Source organism: Cyprinus carpio, chromosome B13 (assembly GCF_018340385.1).
Source record: "Cyprinus carpio isolate SPL01 chromosome B13, ASM1834038v1, whole genome shotgun sequence".
Classification (NCBI taxonomy): domain Eukaryota; kingdom Metazoa; phylum Chordata; class Actinopteri; order Cypriniformes; family Cyprinidae; genus Cyprinus; species Cyprinus carpio.
The window spans coordinates 24,779,460-24,799,312 of NC_056609.1; the positions used below are offsets into that span (position 1 = coordinate 24,779,460).

Consider the following 19,853-nt stretch of genomic DNA (forward strand, 5'->3'; position numbering starts at 1 on the left):
AAAATACACTTAATTTTGTAAGAATTCACATAATTAAACAGACTTTGTACTAAAAATATATTTAAAAAATATAACAATGTATTGAATGCAGTGCAAAAAAAAAAAAACATTGGATGATTTTTTTCACAAAAAGTTAACAACCATTTGGATACAATTAAATGCTTAATTGTTATGGAAATAAACAGATTCTTTATTAAAAGTTTAATTTATTTATTTATTATTTATTTGTTGTATTTTAATGCATATGAAATGCTATGCATGAGATTTAATGTATAGCTTTCATGAATAGGGTAGTTACAGGACATTAAATCCTTTTGGGAAGTTGACTCGCCCTCTAGTTTCAAATATTATAATGTGAATAATCTAATATATGGGTCCAGAGCTTAAATAAATATAACCAGAATAAATGTAATATAAAATAATTTGGTGGGGGGGGGGGGCATAATTTTAAAGGACAGAGAGAGAGAGAGAGGAGAGAGAAAGAGAGAGATAGATTGGATGATTTTCAATCTGTTTTTAATTATATATTTTTCCACATAAAGTTTAATGAAAATTGGGATAAAATTCAATGCTGAAAATAGGTTTCATTTTCTTTATGAAAAGTAATAATTTATTATTTCTTTATGAGATTTACCTCATAAGTAGTACAGTACAGTACTGCACATGTGGTAGAGAGACAAGTAAGCAATGTGCCCTGAAAGTATAACTGCCTTGATTCCTGTTCTCAACTATTGCTCAAAACAGATGAAGTATGTGCAGGACGCATACCAAATCTACCTTCCATTCTGTCTGAAAATATACAGTTTACCATTAACCTGTCCCACCTCTTCACCTCCACAAAACAACTACTGTATAACACTAATGATGCCCAGAAATATCCTGCCCTGTGCCCCTAAACATGCAAAGGAAGCTCTCAAATGCACACAAATTTAGGCAACCAAAGCAAACAAGACGAGACATATTTAGAGCGATATTACTGGAAAACACAACATTCTACAGCAGTCTCACCTGATGGGCACGTGCGGCGAAACCAAAGCCCAGCTGCCTGCATACCACCATAGCTTCATTTATTCCCCAGTTCTCACTGCAAATCGTCCCCCAGCGCTTTCTGCCCCCCACCTCCATTAGCACCTCCACACGACCCTCAGCCGGGTCCCTGCCGCCCGCCAACCGCACCTAAAACACAAACATCAAAACTACACATTACAGTGCCCTCAAGGAGTATTTGAACACTTTTGGATTCTCTATCTCTATTCTAGAGATTTTCTTAGAACTAACTTCACTTTTTGGAGCCATTTTTTGTCATTACGTTTAACAAACTAGTTTAAAGACAAGGTTTAATGGATTAAGCGTGTATATTTGAAATAAATGCTATACAATTTACATATTGCATTTAAAGGTACATATTTAAATGCAAACATATATGCATTTGGAAGACACTTTTATCCAAAACAACTTGCATTGCATTCAAGGTATATATTTTATCAGTCCATGCATTCCCTGGGAATTGAACCCATGAACTTGGCATTGTTAGCGCCAGGAATGAATAATGCATTATACATTGCAAATAATGTTAAAATTCCTTAATATAATACATTGGCTCTGCAGACTTAAAATGCATTTGCATTGTGTGATGATTATAAAATGCAAATGCATTTTAAGTCAGTCGATTTATTTTAAATAAATGGCATATCATGCATTATATTATGCAAGACAAAGCGTGAATATTTAAAATAAAATGTTTTTGGGTTATACAATGCCTTATGACATTTAAGTTTGTATATTTATTTAAAATAAATGTCATTTAATGAAAAAATTAATAATTGCCATATAATGCACTATATAATGCAAATATATTTAAGTCTGTATATTTGTTTTAAAGAAATGCATTTAACGTAAAACATTAAATTGTGTATATTTAAAACATGATGTAATAAATTAAATATAATAATGGCCACACAATGCATTTTATAATGCAAATACATTTTAGGTCTGTACATTTATTTTAATGAAACGTCATTTAATGCAAAAACATTTATGTGTGTATATATACACAATAACTGCTATATAATGCATTACATAAATGCAAAGACGTTTTAAGATTGTATATTTATTTAAAATAAATGTGCATATTTACAATAAATGTCAAAAAAGGCATCATATAATCAAAAAAACATTTTAAATCTGTACATGTATATAAAATAAATGCCATTTATTGCAAGTATATATATATATATATATATGTATATATATATATATATATATATATATATATTTGTGTACTTTTAAAGTAATTACCATATAATGCATAAAGACATTTTAGTCTGCATATTTATCAAAAACAAATGCTATACAATACAAAGACATTTTAATTGTGCATATTTATTCTTAATAAACCCAATATAATTTATTATATTAAATATCCAAGCATCTTTGGAGGCTGTGCACATAGCATGAATGACAGGAGTCGGCATATTTCTCACAGCATGTAGTATCCTATCAGAGTAACATGTGATCATTTTGCTTACCGTGGTCTCAAACCCTGTCTTAGGAACATAACATTTGACAGAAGCATCCTGGCTGTGTTTGAATGTCCAGGGAGGGACTTCCTGGAAGTAACAATCCAAAATGGAGCGCTCTGTGCCAGTGCACTGCACTGAGTTCATGTGGATTGGCCCCGTCCCTGTAAAACAAACAAACAATAAATGTCACTGGCGCTTCACAAGTTAAAAGTCTCAAATATAAAACAAAATAACAAACACTTGGCCTATTTGAGTACTTTCTAACTGACTAACTTTCTTTCCTAAACATTGCTGTCTGCCATTTTCACAGACTAAATATTGTTCTTTACTGATGTAAATCTATAGAGGGTCACTGTGTTTTCTCTCCATAGCTCTGTCACCCGGGTGGTACCTTTTAAACAGTACTAATATGTACACTTTATGTACTACTATGTAATGCTGGTAGATTACTTACAAATTGTAGTCTGTTACAGATAATTACATGACAGAAATTGTAATTTGAAATGTAATCTATTGTACTATACAGATTAGGTGATGTATTCTGACTACTTTTTGATTACCTTTACATTACATTTGACCTTAAATATATTCCATTCTTTGTTATCAGCATCATGAAGTGTGTTAAACATTACATTATGCCAGGGTTTCCTAAACTGGAGTTCATGAAAGAACTACAGGGGGGTTGTGGGTTGATGAAATGTTGGAAGACTTTACAAATGTATAAAATAAAAGTAACTGTAATCTGATTATGAGCATTTTAAAATGTAATGCAATCCAATTACAAGTACATTATTTTTGTAATCTGATTGCATGTAATAAATTACTAGCACTGCTAATATGCCCTTTAAAAGTACTTTTAAAATACTGTAGTGTGCTATTTAGGGTTAAATATGGTACAAAGATGTATCTTTTAGCTTCTTGTATCTTGCCATGGTGACTGAGAGTGTTTTTCTAAGAGTGTATCATACACCAGAAGGCCACACATGAATCTGATCAGATGTGTTTTCTTTGTAAAATCATTATCATCATATTCTTGAAATTCTATGGATATAAAAGAGCTGCATATCAGATCATATCACAGTCCATTTCCCTCTTGTTTACTGTGACATAAAATCATTGGTTGTTTCAGCCTGAGGTGGCCGCTAAATCAGTGCCTAACGTAAGCATTGTGCTAAAACTTCAGATATAAATCTCACAAGGATGTGAAATCAACTACACAGCATAAATATACCACAGCAACATTAGCGTAAGAGTAATTATATAGTTTTTCCCAATCTCAGAAATACATGCTGGGGAAAATAAGGGTAAATGAAGTAGAAAGCTGCATGAACTGCTGTGAAAAAAAAAACAGTGGTTACGTGCTACTGCACTGTGCTCGGCTAAGTTCAAAAAGTCCTATTTCTACCAGAGCAAAGAAATCATGACCAGCTGTTTAGTTTTGAAACAAAAATGATAGAGCCCAAAACCAAACACAGAACGCTATTCAGCCTTGCTTCTGGGAAGCTAATTGCTAAAGATTGGCTAAAACCCTGAGGGTTAATATGGAAATGTTAAAATGGAGAATATTACATATAATCAAGGATGTAATCAAAGATTAGGGGCTGAACAAGAAAGTTAGGAGTCACTGGAAAACCAATTGATTGACTAAAATAAACAGACATGCAAGAGACATTTAAATTTTGTTCACTTTTTCTTGTTAACGGCATGATGACATCATGATTCGAACTTAAATGGCTTTTCCTCATTGTGTCATGTGCTACACAAAATATAAATATAAATATCAGTATATACTGAAATTCACGAAGGCTACATTTATTTGCTTAAAATATGATAAAATGAAATATATGATTGCAATTTAAAATAACTGTTTTCTATTTTATTATATGTTCAAATTTAATTCATTCCTGTGATATAAAGCTGAATTTTCAGCAGTCGTTATTTCTGTCTTTAATGTCACACAATCCTTCAGAAATCATTCTAATATGCTGATTTGGTGCTCAAAACATGTCTTATTATCAGTGTTGGAAACAGTTGTGATATTATTGTCAATGTTGAAAACAGTTGTGCTGGTTATTATTTTTTGTGGCAACTGTGACATATTTCAGGATTATTTGATGAATAGAAAGAACATCATCATTTATTTAAAGTGCCCCTATTATGGATTTTTTAAAATTACCTTTCATGAATTGTGTAACACAGCTTAACAAGACAGTCTTACAGTGTAACAAGTGAATGAAAACATCCTGCAAAGTTTTAAATCTGAAAGTGCACCATGTATAAAGTTATCGTCTCTCAAAAGAAAGGGTCGACTCTGAATCATTGAAACAAGTCATTTTTAAAACGAATCCAAAGCCGTTTCATGTTGACGTCAACATGAAACATTAGCATATTCCCCGCCCACTTGTTGGTCTTTTCGGTTGGTCTGAATGAAAACGCAAATTCATTCTTTGCCACTAGGTGCTGCTTTAGGAGTGATAAAAATAGCTGTTTCCCCAGTAACGCTGTACACAAAGCAGCTCTGCGCTCACAAACACTGCTTTATCGGGTATTACAGGCATGATGAAATGAAAATGAGATCAATCACCGCAGATTGGCGTCACGCAAAGGAGGTGTTTCGTTAAAAGTGTATCGTCAAACAAATTGTTTGGGAGTCGTTGAGCAAATAAGGTAAAAATGAATGAATATTATAAGACAATTAAAGTGTTTTTTGATTTTGCATGCATGTCAACTGGTTGTTGGAAACTCACAAAACTAAAATATGAACCTTTCATAATCCGTAATAGGGGCATTTTAAAATAGAAATCTTTTTAACTTTAGAAATGTTAGTGTTTACTGTCACTTTTGATAAGTTTATGCATTTTATGCATTTAAAAAAAAAATCTAATTTCTTTAAAGAAAAAATGTAAATATAAATCTCAGTATAAATACAAAAACAGTGTATGCACAAAACGGCACGTAGATAACAGGAAAATAGAAGCAGACTAAGTAGTCCAGAAGTGGCTGATGGAAAGGGAGTGGTTCTGTGACCAACTGCAGTGAACAGTTTCACTAGAGTGTGGTTTACGGAAAATGGACATTTTCTTCTCCCTAAAATAAAACAACATATATATTCCACATTAATGGTGTTTTCCTTTCATGGGATGACTATAATCCCTATTTTAGGAGCAGATTAAATTGCTATATAAGAAATATTTCTCACAGCCAAGTGCAATGTCAGCATGAGTTCGAAGCCAGAGGAAAAACTCAGTGACTGCTGCATACAAAAAAAAAAGTCTATATGCTTACACTTTTTGCCTGTAAAGTGTGAGCGTGACTAGAAATTCCTCATCTATAGTGTCTAACTGAAGTAAAACCGGCTGATACAGCATTCAAACAAATCTCAAGACATGAAGTCATCTAGGAACTTTAGGAAAGATAGGTTTACTTTCATCTTACTGGGAGGTCAGGCTTAGAGAACGTCTCAGCAGAATGTTGTTTCACGCTGCATTGGCCTTAAAAAATCTACATTGTCATACAGAGTTCATGTCAACTCCATGATCAAACTCAAAAAAATCCACAACAGAGCCACAATGACAACATATCTTCAAGCATATTAAAGCCATAGTTCACCCAAAAACAACAGTAAATAATGACAGAGTTTAAACATTTTTAAAACCGTATGGCTTTTTCTTCTGTGGAACATAAAATAAGATATTTTGAAAAACAAAAATGAAAGTCCATTGGTGTCCATGTTGTTTGGAGTGGACCCCAACTTTCTTCAAAATATCTTTCTTCATGCTCCACAGAAGAAAAAAAGAAAGGTTTGGAAGGACATAAGGGTTGAGTAAATGATTGAAGATTTTTCAGTTTTGGATGAATTTTCTCTTTATGTTACATTAAATGTCTGGAAAATCAGGCAGTGCAATGAACACTGTACCAACACCATTATTCAGGATCATTTCTAAAAGTGGTAACCACAGTCTGGTACTTGTAGCCCATCTCAACAGATTTCCTATTTTTACCGCCTGTCCCAAACAGTCCAGCTCTGTTCTGTCATTGAAAAGCTAATTTGTGTCTCTCTTCACTCACTATATGTTTTTGTGGCCTCGGCTGCACTAGGAAAATTATACACGACAATAAATATACCTAAAGACCTCAACGATACGGGCGTGCAGGAATCATTAGCTTTGATCTCTATTCCTGTTACTTCATCCAAATGGCTAAATTCAAAAATCAGCAAGTGGAGTCACTTTCTAAAATATTTTTCCATCACACCTTGGTTGAACTGAGAATTGTTTCCAACCAAAACTATTACTATTGTAATTTGCATTATTTGTCTTATTTAAAAATGTATATATTTTTGTCTCAATGAGATTTATTCAGCTTTTATAGGACACACATGATATAAAAAAATAATCCAGTCACAAAAACATTAAGATCCTTTGTGGTTTGATTCTAATTTTTTAGTCTTACATATTCCAAAATTTGTGTTCAGAAATATTTTTTTATGTTTTTTAAAGTAGTCTCTTATGTTCACCAAGCCTACATTTATTTGACTAAAAACACAGTAATAATTTACTGTCATAATTTAAAATAACTGTTTTCTATTTTAATATATTTTAAAATATAATTTTCAGCATCATCACTCCAGTCTTCATTGTCACATGACCTTTTAGAGATCATTCTAATATGCTGATTTGATTATTATTATCAATAATGAAAACAGCTGTGCTGCTTAATTAAGAAAAATAAAGATTCTGTGAGTAACACATCAAAGACTGTTTGTACTTACAGTATTTGGCACTTGGCAAGTTAAACTGAGACCTTGACGATAACATGAAAGCATCAACCTTACGCAGGTTCATTTCAAGTGTCTGGACTCTCATATGGGTCACTACCGGTGAAGTACAGCTTATATTTCAAAATAACAATGCATTATCCATAAATCAACATTTCATTCTTTCACTTCTTTTGAACGGTGGCACCTGATAAAACATAATTTATGAGTTAAAACCCTTTTCACTTCCTTTCTTTGATGAAAAACACAGCTGCAATGTTTCACAGTTTTTATTTAGAACGATATTGGGAAGTCTTCAATAATAGCTACTGTCATCGCTTCTCTTTGGCAGAGCAATTATCCCATCTTGTCAGATTGGACTGATTCCCCTTGGAATACAGATCAGCGGTGAGCTTTGTCTCACTCAGCCAAAGTAAACTCACATGCAGCGTGGATCTGAGCCACAGAAAGTTCAGGGAAAGTTCCTTGCTTTAAAGCATCATCACTGATGTGGAATTCATGATTTGCACCTGGAGAGTGTGATATCGCATTATGTAAAACATCACCTCTGACTGCTTTCATATTCAGCTGCAGACAGGCGTATCCTATAGATGTATAGATGTATAGAAATTAAGTTCACACTCAGACCACTGTGGAATCATGTGGCAAACTCAGTATGATCATAATCACGTTCGTAGTTATGAATCCCCTTCTTCCTGTTAACACCATATTTACTCAAAGGAGATTAAGTAACAGGTCTGAAAATTCTATCTTTTACTCGCCCTCAAGTTGATCCTACTGGGATCATTCAAGCTTAAATTAATTCTCACCTTGACCCATGTATGCTCCGGTAAGAGCCTCTTTGGCAGTGCCGAAGCCCAGCTCTCTGCACACCACGCTGGCTGAGATCCGGTCCCACCGGTGGTCAACCACAGTTCCCCACTTTCCCTCACGGAGAACCTCGACTCTTCCTTCTCCCAGACGTGGTCCTGCCTTCAGACGCACCGGCAGCTATAAGAAGAGAAAAAAAGATTGACAAGGTTACATTTTAAGTACTAGGGTTTTAACCACAACAGACATTTGCGGAGCCCCAGTGGGGTACATGCATTCCCCAATCTGCAGATTAGCGGTCGACAAATATAGACTGATTCTAACATCATATTAGCCCCAACCCTAAATATGTGGTTATAGCTTTGCAAACTGCTAAGCCTAACTCTAAAGCACTACATTATTTAAACGCCCTAACAGTAAGGTTCATAAAATGAAATACTTTCTGGTAGCATCACTCAGTTTCAGTGTCTCCAAAAAGCTAACTAAACTTAAAAATCAATAAATGTAACTGAAAAGAAATGTAACTCAACGCAAAGCAATAAAAGCTGTAAGTATTGTGAAATATAGTGTTATATATACTGTTTTCTATTTGCATCACATGAAACAGAAATAATTCTAATATGCTGGTTTGGGTGCTAATTAAACATTTCTAATTATTATCAGTGCGGGTGAATAGAAAGTTAAAAAGCACAACATTTATTTGAAATAGAAATATTTTTGTTATTATCAGTGCGGGTGAATAGAAAGTTAAAAACAGAATTTTGAACAAATTAATGCATCCTTGCTGAATAATAGTGATAATTTATTTAGGAAAAAAATAACTGACTCCAAACTTTTGAACAGTGGTGTATATTCTTTTTTTTTTTATAATTCTTTTATTTTTTGAGGGTTGAAGATCTTCTTTAAAGCCTTTTTTATATTTTCTGTGCAGTATTTCTTCTTTAAATATTTTTTTTTAGTTTTAATTATTAATTTATGAGGTTAGTATTTGATTATAGTTATAGTTGTGGGGTTTTTAGTGACCGATTTATTGATTGATTGAGATATATATAATTTACTTTACTTATTTATTCGGTATAACCCATTAAAATGTAATTATGATGACTGGTCAACATTTTTTTATTAAAAAAATATAAATGTATCATTTTTGCCAGTTATTAAAGATAGTTATTAACTGAATAACTAAAATGTTTTTAGGTTTACCTCTGAAGGGTGAGGTGCCTGGGGTCGGCCAGAGGACATACGAGCAAACTGTGGTCCTGGGACACAGCGGGCCACTGCATGGCGACCATTCTTACAGGGGCCAGGGCTTCGAGGGATTGACAGCTGGGCATGACACTCCACCAGACTGGGCTCTGTGCCCAGGCAATGTACTTTCTCAACCCAGCATCCCTTCTTCTTGGTCATCTGACTCAATCTAGGAGACATTATATGTCACAAGAGCAGTAGTACATTAAGAGTTAAATTAAGAGTACAATAAGATGCTCTGATGTTTAGTAAAGAAATATGTTTTAGTAGAAGTGCCAAAGAAGAGTCAACTGAATTCACCTGGTTGTTGAATCCTTGACTTTCTTATCCCATATTTTTCTGTAAATGAAAAAAAAAAAAATAGAAAATTTTAAAAGTTAAAAAGAGCTGGGAAAGAATGTGTAATTTATGGTGCTGTTCCTCTAGACTGACCAGCAAAAATAGCAATATTACACTGGCAATAAAACAATATAAATGTACAGTACAGAAAGCCATAGGCCACATGAGGTTTTATCATTAGCAGGCAGTTAAAACTCACTGTTCCACATCTTCATTACCATTTGTGTCTTTATTCAAGATAATGCTAGAGTCAGCACTCCAAATTAAAGTTTCATCCATTAACACTTTTTTGTAATAATAAAAATGTATGGCCCACAGACTGAGACATCAAAGAACATACACATATGTTTTACCTTAATCTACCACTAAACTGGCTTTCAAATATGTACATTCTATAAACAGATATTTCCACTGGCATGCTGGTATCCCAGAATGGGCACAGCAAGACTTTCCATAAAAGAAACTGAGACAACCTTATACTCAGAATATCAGAGAGACAGAGAGAGAGAGAGATCCACCCAAGAACACCTGCCCTCTATAACACACCTGTGACACATGAAATCATCACTGTCATCATCACTGTCTGTCCAGCCAAATGTGGTAATTACAGAGGATTTAGCCTGGTAACCATGGGATATATGTTTAACACACTTCTTTTATTTTCATTCAAATGGACTTTTCAAATAGGAAAAATAAATAAAAATGTAATACAATCATTCTCCTGATGGAGCCGTCTTAACAAACGAAATTCAAACGAGAATATCAGTCAACAGAAAAGAAACCAAATTTAAATGCTGTGTGGAATCTCCAGTTTAATGACCTCATAAAATATTCTGGATGTTTCTACAATATGACACTCTGTAGCACAGTAGCATAGTAAATCTAAAGCTGCAGAACTGCAGACTAAAAATAATCATTTATAGCTGTCATGCCAAAAAATAAATAAATGTATTTAATACATATAAATGTAAGTTTTTTTATTCTTATTTTATATACCAAGTTGCTCTTTTATATATCAAATGTGCCGCGCTGAATGTGAAGAGATACTTCAGACAATACCAGTCTGTTTTTTCATTTGATCTTACAGTCGCTGGCACTGAAATACCCACCTGCTCATGTAATTAGTCCAAGAGTTCCACCCTTGGTTTACTGCTGAACCAAGAAAAAAACTTAATGATAGAGAGGGCTGGTCTGTTTGGAGACAACAATCATGCCACTGTTTTAAGCATTAGTCTATACACACACAAATCTTCCTCTCTCACTACGTCTTACAAAACATGCTGTTTAAGCATTTATTAAGCATCTGTTGAGCAATAGGGCACTCTAATATGTGATACAGTGTGAATATATATTCGAAATATATCTCTGACCAATCTCTGTAATCATTACAGAATATAGCTAATAAGGATGCAAGTATTCATTAAAGTGTTTCAGGCACTTTTATGTCCCCAAGATTGTTTTAATAATAAATAAATAAATAATTAATAAGTTATATATATTAAACATGCAACTTTTATCAAAAGTTAGTGGACTTGAGACAACAGTATCAGTACGGAAGGCATTTTTGCGAAATTATGTTAAAAAGAAAAAAAGTTGGAAAAGTAAGTATACATATATAGCCTTAGCAATTATTTCCTGTTTTGTGCTGGTCATATATTTAGCCATTGCCTTTGATTAAGAAAAATTATTTTTGTCTCATCCTGTTCAATATATGTGATATGATAAAATCATGAAATTAATGTAAAATCTCACACACCACACCACTGAATGCCAACACCCTGAACTTGATCACATTCCACTGATTGTAGTGTGTGACCCCCAAAGGTGATAATCAATGGACTGAAAATATAAAGCTTAAAGCCTGCCATTAAATTACACTGAGTCAATTATCACAATACGAACTCAATAAACGCAGATGGTGATTTTTCTTTCTGTACACAGTCTGACTGAGGCACTGCTTTCGACTTTGTGAGACTGGTTAAAATATTGTATTTCATTTCTTTAGATGTTCATCTTAGGATATTCGAGCCTAAATTGTGGCTTAAGTCTTTCAATTTCCTAGGTGACATAGACAGAGTGTGTCCTGCTGACACAGCAGCCAAAGGGTGCAGCTATGATTGTAATCTGCCTTTTCCTTACTCGCCAGAAACGTGGAAATTTTCTGAGTGGCCCAACAGTTAATTACAGCATCTTCAGCAGGGGATCCAGAAGAGGCAGTGTCAGGGCGAGCCGGCTCGCGATCCCTGAGACGCGTGAGGGATCGCTACTGCCAAGTATGCTGCTCTGTGGAGACTTAACAAAATGCACATACGACATGGTGAGGTCAGGTGCTGGGCACGCTCACAGACGAGAAGGAGCCAAATGGAGATTCCCTAGGATGTAAGCCACGAAAGCCACAGCTAGCTCTATAAGCTTTCATTTGAGTTCTAACAGCATCATCGAGTTGTTGTTTGTGGCATGTCTTTGAGTCATGCATAAACAAAAGCTTGCTTAGGTGTTCCTGTGACCTCAAGATTAGGATTCTCAAGGAAAAGGGCATTAAGCCTAAAAAGAGATAACATTAAACTGTCAACGGTCTTATCTGCTAGGTAAGAATCTTTTTTAAGAGCACAAAAACGAGGAAATTGCTCAACGCTCATTTATCAGGACATATTGTTCTACAGCAGACACAAATCATAGAGGAATCATCAGCAGAAAGCACGTACAACACAACGCCCCAGCACAAACCTCTGACTAAAAAAGCTTAAGGACCGCAGACCCATAAGATTAAGGTGGTGCTTTTTATAACGAGCACATGGGTCAACATGCCAGCACGGCCAAAGCCCATTGAGACGATGGGAATGAAATAGTTGTGCTGTGAGTGCGGTTATTTAAAAACTGCCTCTGAACCACAGCAGCCTCCTATAAGAGAAGTGAAAAATGAGGCAACAATGAAAAGGAAATAACAAATGAAAGCGAAATGCAGGTAGTAAGCCTGTTCCATTAGGCAACCAATTTCAAAGCAAATTATTAACTAACCTAAGAAAACTTGCTCAGAGTTGGTTTCACCACTCAGCATGTTCATGAAATAAAAATGTGCCACAGACAGCTGGGTAAAGTAGGTGAGTAGACAACTCAGTATGTAGTTAGGCAGAAATAAACATAGGTAGGTAAGTAGGAAAGTAGATAAGAAAGTTAAAAAAAAGTGTTAAATGGGTAAACTGGTAGTTAGTTTCACCCAAAAATGAAAATTCTGTCATTAATTACTTACCCTCATATCATTCCAAATGTGTAAGACCTTCGTTTATCTTCAGAACACAAATTAAGATATTTTTGATGAAATCAGTGAGCTTTCTGAATCTGCATAGACAGCAACGAAACTACCATGTTCAAGGCCCAGAAAAGTAGAAAGGACATCGATAAAATAGTCATGTGACATCAGTGGTTCAACCGTAATTTTATGATGCTATGAAAATACTTTTTGTGCGCAAGGAAAACAAAAGTAATGACTTTATTCAACAATTTCTTCTCTTCCGCGTCAGTCTTTGACGTACGTTTACGAGACTACCATGACGCATGCATGTGCATTCCTCTGTTTCTAAACAAGGCACAGGCTCCTGCGTCAGCAGCACCACATGCATGCATCGTGGTATACTATCATGAACGTGCATCGAAGACTGACACAGAACAGAATAAACTGTTGAATAATGTCGTTATTTTGTTTTTTTGCTTACAAAAAAATATTCAAGTAACTTCATAAAATTAAGGTTTTAACAATGTCCTTACTACCTTTCTGGGCCTTGAAACGTGTCAGTTGCATTGCTGTCTATGCAGGGTCAGAAAGCTCTCGGATTTCATCAAAAATATCTGATTTTGTGTTCCGAAGATGAACAAAGGTCTTACGGGTTTGAAATGACACAAGGGTAATTAATTAATGACAGAATGTTCATTTTTGGGTGCACTATCCCTTTAACTAAGTATGTGGGTAGGTAGATAAGTAGGATTGTAAATAGTAGGTAGGTAGTACAAAAAGAAAATAAGTAAGGATCCCTCCTAGATTCTGTAGATACTGTGATAGGTAAGTAGGTAGGCGGATCATTAGATAAGTAGTTAGGTAGGCATAAAGGTTGACTGGTAGGTAGGTAAAGGTAAATAGAAAGTTAAAAATATACACAGGTGGGTTGATAGGTAAGTGGAAAGGTAAAGAAAGGTTGACAAATAGATTGGTTGGTGGGAAAATAAAAAGATAGGCAGGTAGGTATGAGGGGAAGAAAATAACTAGGGGTATTCTAAATAAGTAAGTGGCTACAGTAGGTGGATAAGTATGTAGGAAGGTGGGTATATAGGTAGGTAAAATGAATGGTAGATAGGAAGTAGGGGAAGAAAATCAGGAGGTAGGTAGATGTTGTATATGCGTAAGGTTAGTAAATGGATAGGTAAATAAGTAAAAGGGAAAAAGAAATGGTAGGTAAGTAGATGGGTTGATACTGTACATATGTATGTAAAGACGACAAACATGAGCACAAAATTGCTCTAAGAAAATAACTTTTCTAAAAAAAAAAGCAGGACTGGACCGTGTCATCTCTGATCCTGTATTTATGCTCTAGAATAGATTTCTAAATACACATATCCTGTGTCCTGTCTAAGCCACACTGCAAGAAGAATCTGTAGGCATCAAACTCCAGTAGATTTCACAGCACATTATATGCATAAACCCATCAAAAGATCTGAGGATGCAGCACACAACCTGCATAAATGCCTTTTTAGAATAATAGCCAAAGTCCAGAAACTCCCAACAATAAACTGCTCTTTACATTATTAAAAGAACTGACCAAGTGAGACAAAAACAACACTACAGCTCAGTTGGGAACACTGTTCAGGGAAACATTCTGTGAGATAGGAGAAAGTCAAGGGTGGCAATGTCAATAAAATCATTAAACAAACCTGAAACTCTTTCTCCAACAACAGACACTTGGAAGGCTTTAAAACTGATGTCCCTTTCCAATAACAATCAGCAGGGATATTAGACTTCTCACTTAGACCTAAGCGTTCTGAGCAGAATGTTCATTTCAGTAACGCTGAGATCCAGATAGCATCAGTAGGTTTGAAAGATCTTTTAATCATTGGTTAAGTATTTAGGTGTGTGAAAGGTGCCTGGGGAACAAAGATAAGGAAAACAGATGTGCAATTCAAGCCAAAAGAGATGGTGAATCTTTCACTTTCTGCTATATGCAGAGACAAACATCTTCCAGTGCTTAGACATGAACTTTGTCTACATAGAATATCATCATCACTACACCCTGTGTGGTCCAACAAACATAGCAAATCCAAAACAAAACAAACAAAAGGAAGATTTAAAAAAAAAAAGGATCATGAAGGATCATGACTGGAATATATATCTGCTGAAAATTCAACTTTACCATCACAGGCTTAAATTACTTTTTTAAAATATATTAAAATAGAAAATAAATTGTAATAATGTTTTTACAATATTGCTGTTTTACTGTATTTTTGATTAAATAAATATAGCTTTAGTAGTAAGTGTAAGCATGACTGTTCAAGAACAGTTTTTTTTTTTATGAATTTAACAGTAGCATTTAAAATAGTTTCACCTGTATTTACCCTTACATAAACAGCATGTAAAAATAAAACTGTAGCTGGTTGATACAGTTCTGCTACATGTCACCCAGACAGTCGTTTCCTGTGCAAGTGGGCAGTTTTTGGCTAGAATCACCTGCGGTCTGGACTGGATATTATGTTGATTGTTAAAACTCTGGGAGGCCCTGTCCTAACACAATGAAATGTAACAAAACTAACATCAGCCAAAAACAGTGAATTATTGTGAAAAACTGGGTTTTAATATGATACTAATTCTCTCCAAACCCTCAGAGACTCATGCCAGTGCTCATGTTGTTTATTTCATTAAAAGCGCTGGACTCACTTGTAAGTGTTCATGTTGGGCTGCTCCGCGTCAGGAAAGCCAAGCATCCCACACACAACTCTGCTGCTGTTCAGACTCCAGCCTTTATCACACACCTGTCTCCATCTCCCAGCATGCTTTACTTCCACCACACCTTCCGTAACAAGAGCACGCTTCTTTGTAACCATCAAGATCGGCTTGAGGCGGACTTCCTCAATCCTCACCCTACTGGCAGACTAGAAGAAGATTGAAAACATTTTCTCATGAGCATAACCTGCAATTGGAATCTTTCACCCCAAAATGAAAAAAATCTGCCATTGTTTACCCTTATATTGTTCCAAACCCTGAGTTAGTTGTATATGTCATGAAAATATTATTGAAATGGCAAAAAGTACAATAAGAGCTTAAACCGTGGTCAGTTGCAGCTTATGCACTATGTTCCAAGACTTCAAGGAATATACTTTAAAAATAAATCCTCTTATATGTTCCACAGTAGAAAGAAAATCATACAAGTTTGGAAGGACGTGAAGATGAGTGAACTCTTTATTTAAATGTTTAACTAAAACGAAAATGCATTACATACGTATTAAAAGAATTTTCAGATCTACTGCTATCTCTATTTACCGGATTATGAAACTGCTGTCTGGAGAATTGATCCGTTCTGGTATTATCCTGGGAATGCCCATTGCTTTGTCTGAGATGTGCAGGTGTCCTTGAACTGGAGTAAATGTCCTGCCAACGGTTCGAGGTGACTGCATTTGGCCTGAGAGAGATGGTGTGCCCTCTTCTGGTGACTCCAGGATGCACTTGGTCCAGCCTTCTCTCTGGACTGCAGACCACCCCGAGATCCTCGGAGTGCTTGCAGTCATGAACACCCCATCCGTTCGACTTGCAGTCTTTCAGAGTTTTCTCCATTCCTTCACACCTCACATTATCCATCCAAATGGGGCCTGTGACAGATGCTACAGGTTACAAAAGCACTGGAACAATAAAACATCAGTTATGTGGCTTAAAGTGATAGTTCAACCAAAAACGAAATTTCTATCACTATCCAACCGCCCTCATGTCATTTCAAACCACAATAACCTTCATACTTTTGAGACTGATCTGGTTCTCGAGTTGTATAAAGCATTTATTTACCCCAAAATGTAAATATGTAAATAGCCCATCCAAGATGTAGATGAGTTTGTTTAATCATTGGAACATATTTGGAGAACTTCAGCATTACATCACTTGGTCCCCAATGGATCCTCTGCAGTGAATGGGTGCCGTCAGAATGAGAGTCCAAACATCTGATAAAACCATCACAATAATCCACACGTATTCCACAAGACTCCAGTCCATCTATTCATGTTTTGTGGAAGTGTAAAGCTGCATGTTTGTAAGAAACAAATCCATCGTAAAGCGTTAACCCATAATCCATAATTATAATGCTTAAAAAGGTAATCCCCCACTGTCCCTCCAAATCAAAACATTTTTTTTTTTTTTAGAATGGTTTTGTACTGTTTTTACTTGTAAACAGAGTATGATCTGTGTGTATACAGACAAGATTACTTTTTCAGTAGAGAAAGCAATAGCCTATTATGGATAAAGGACTTAGATTTTTGTCAGAAGCAATAGTTTGAAGTTACCAGCATCTTAATGATTGATTTGTTTATTACAACCATGCAGCTTTTCACTTCACAAGACATTAATTGATGGACTGAAGAATTGTGGTGGATTATTCTGATGTTTTTATTAGCTGTTTGGACACATTCACTGATCCATTGGTGAGCAACTGATGTAATGCAAAATTTCTCCAAATCTTGGATGACCTGAGGGTAAACTATTCTTTTAACATTCAAGCAAAATATTACCAATGAATGATGATTTAAAGTTTGGTCTGTTCATCACATAGAGTTATTGTATGGATTTGAAACACTTGGAATGCAACACACAAGTTACATGGACCACTTTTAAGATACTTTTATGGTATTTAAGTTTAAAAAAAGTGTCAGTCTCAAATCATTGTAATTGAATTTTAAAAAAAAACCTATCGGTATTAAAAGTTATTTTGTGTTCCACAGAAAAAGTCATACAGGTTTAGAACAACGAAGGGATGAGTAAATAATGACAGAGTTTTTTTATGAACTGTTACTTTGAAAAAGCCACTACCAGCTGCTCCATAAATATCATAAAAACACCTTTTTTTTAAGAAATGGTACATAATACATATGTATATGAGTTTGTGTACACAATACAAGTTAATATGTGACAGAAGCATCACCATCAAAAGCATTACAAAAGAGCTCTGGTGAAGCTGTCTGAAGGGTTTGTTTTAGTTTTAATGACAGTGTTGTCTTGCCAACTAAGTGTTATACATGCTTTGGGTTAGTGGCAGTCTTTATAGCTGCCTTAAAGTGAAATTACAGGGAGAGATTTGGGCGATGTAAAGAACAGTAGCTCTGTGCACTTGCACTAGTGAAAAACAGCAATTTAAAACAGCATTGTGCCTTCTTACACAACTGTGCTCAAGTCTTTCACGTAATCCACAGTTAAATGTGAAAATAACAGTGATTAAAACTCCTAAACCTAAGCTATTCAGACAGCAACTCTTTAAAATACTTAAAGGAACAGTTCACCCAAAAACATTTTTGGAGCTTGATGGCCCTTGGTTCATTTTCATTTATCAGAAAGAGCAGCAGAGGCATTCTGCTAAACGTCTCCCAAAGAAAGTCAGTCACACAGGTTTGGAACAACATGAAGGTAAGTAAATGAGGATAGATGAGGGTGATTAAATATTCATAAGTCACAATTCTTGTATTTTAACAAAGAAATTCACTCACCCTCTCCCTCTCCGTATTTGGCACTGTGCGCCCATGTTATGCCACTTTGGAAACCCAGTTCCCTACAAACCACATTAGCGAGTTTAATGTCGACCTCATCGTCACATACGGTGCCCCATTTCCCGTTGTGCAGGACTTCAACTCGTCCCTCGTTTTCTCTGTGGCCGATACCTGCCAGTCGCACTTTGGCAGCAGGAGCGCGCCTTGAGCGGCCTGGCGATTCGGGACGTGCATCCATGCACACAAAGAGGAGTGCAAAGACAAGAACACAAATGGGACCGATGGCCCGAAACATGATTGCGCAGAGGTGAGGCTTCTGGAATACAAAACAAAAAGTGTCATTGTTACTAAATGATCTACAAAATGAAATTACTGGTATTTTTTAAGTTGCATTGAGTGGGTTACAGAGATAAATTAAGCAGTCCATGAGGTGACCCACTACATGTGAAATAAAACAACCTCTTTATCTGTTTATCTGGACATACTTAGCAAAAATACCTTTTTAAAAAAAAGTTTTTAAAAAACTCTTTTAATGAGCAGAACATTAAATAGCTCCATTAAAAAGATTAAGTGGAAAAACTTTTTTTTTGTGTGTGTGAATCTAACAGGGTCCCACATTTCACTTAAAAATCAAAAGAAGAAAACATAACAAATATTATACAATATTTATAATACAGTAACATTTATAATAACAATATTTTGCATAAAGACAATTACGACTATTTAAAGATCACTGGTATATAATAACATATATTATATAATAATTTTGTTTTGAGTAAATTCAATTACGACTATTTAATCAAATCAAATTAAATTAAATTAAATTAAATTAAATTAAATTGTAAACTAAACAATTTCTGGTTTCACTTATATGACCCAGACATTGTCTTTGCAGGTGTTTGTGAGGTTCACCCAACAGATTTGTGCATATTGCATTAGAGCATGTGATGATGGAAGAAAAGTTTAGTAGAAGTATGATAACAGGAAAGTTAAAATTAAGAAAAATAAGTGTCTACAGTTTGTGTGCATAAATAGTAACATGATTATATAAGTATCCAACAACAAACAGGAATAACTAGCTATTATTTCATTTCTACGTGGAGACACATATTTAGTGATACAAATAGATATCAATGTATATACATAACATATTTTACCATATCCCAGTATTTATTTAAAAACTAATAAATAAAACCCATTATGACATAAAGCATGCACTAAAAGAGAAGGAGAGAGATAGAGAGCACATTTTAAGAACATCATTAGGAACCCAAGCAGATACAGAGCACCAGTGAGTTAAGTCAAATTTCACTCACCTGACAGTCACACGCAAGTCACGTCAGTCACGGACTGAAGGAAAATGAATGAAGGAGAGAGCTGAACATACACTCTGTCCCTCTCCTCCCCTCCCTCTCTCTCCCTCCATCACTTCT

The 19,853-nt window shown here is 35.1% G+C and overlaps 1 protein-coding gene across 1 annotated transcript in view; it reads right to left on the bottom strand.

The window, feature by feature from the left end:
- Window positions 1-19,853, bottom strand: part of loxl4 (lysyl oxidase-like 4) — a 30,819-nt gene extending 10,966 nt beyond the window's left edge. Inside the window, exons 1-9 of the mRNA XM_042737407.1 lie at window positions 19,737-19,853; window positions 18,421-18,736; window positions 16,220-16,545; window positions 15,617-15,831; window positions 9,658-9,696; window positions 9,313-9,526; window positions 8,109-8,289; window positions 2,529-2,683; window positions 1,009-1,176 (exon numbers count right to left, since the gene is read on the bottom strand). Coding sequence (XP_042593341.1) covers window positions 1,009-1,176; window positions 2,529-2,683; window positions 8,109-8,289; window positions 9,313-9,526; window positions 9,658-9,696; window positions 15,617-15,831; window positions 16,220-16,545; window positions 18,421-18,715 — 1,593 coding nt within the window. The 5' untranslated portion in view covers window positions 18,716-18,736; window positions 19,737-19,853. The remainder of the gene's footprint in view (window positions 1-1,008; window positions 1,177-2,528; window positions 2,684-8,108; window positions 8,290-9,312; window positions 9,527-9,657; window positions 9,697-15,616; window positions 15,832-16,219; window positions 16,546-18,420; window positions 18,737-19,736) is intronic.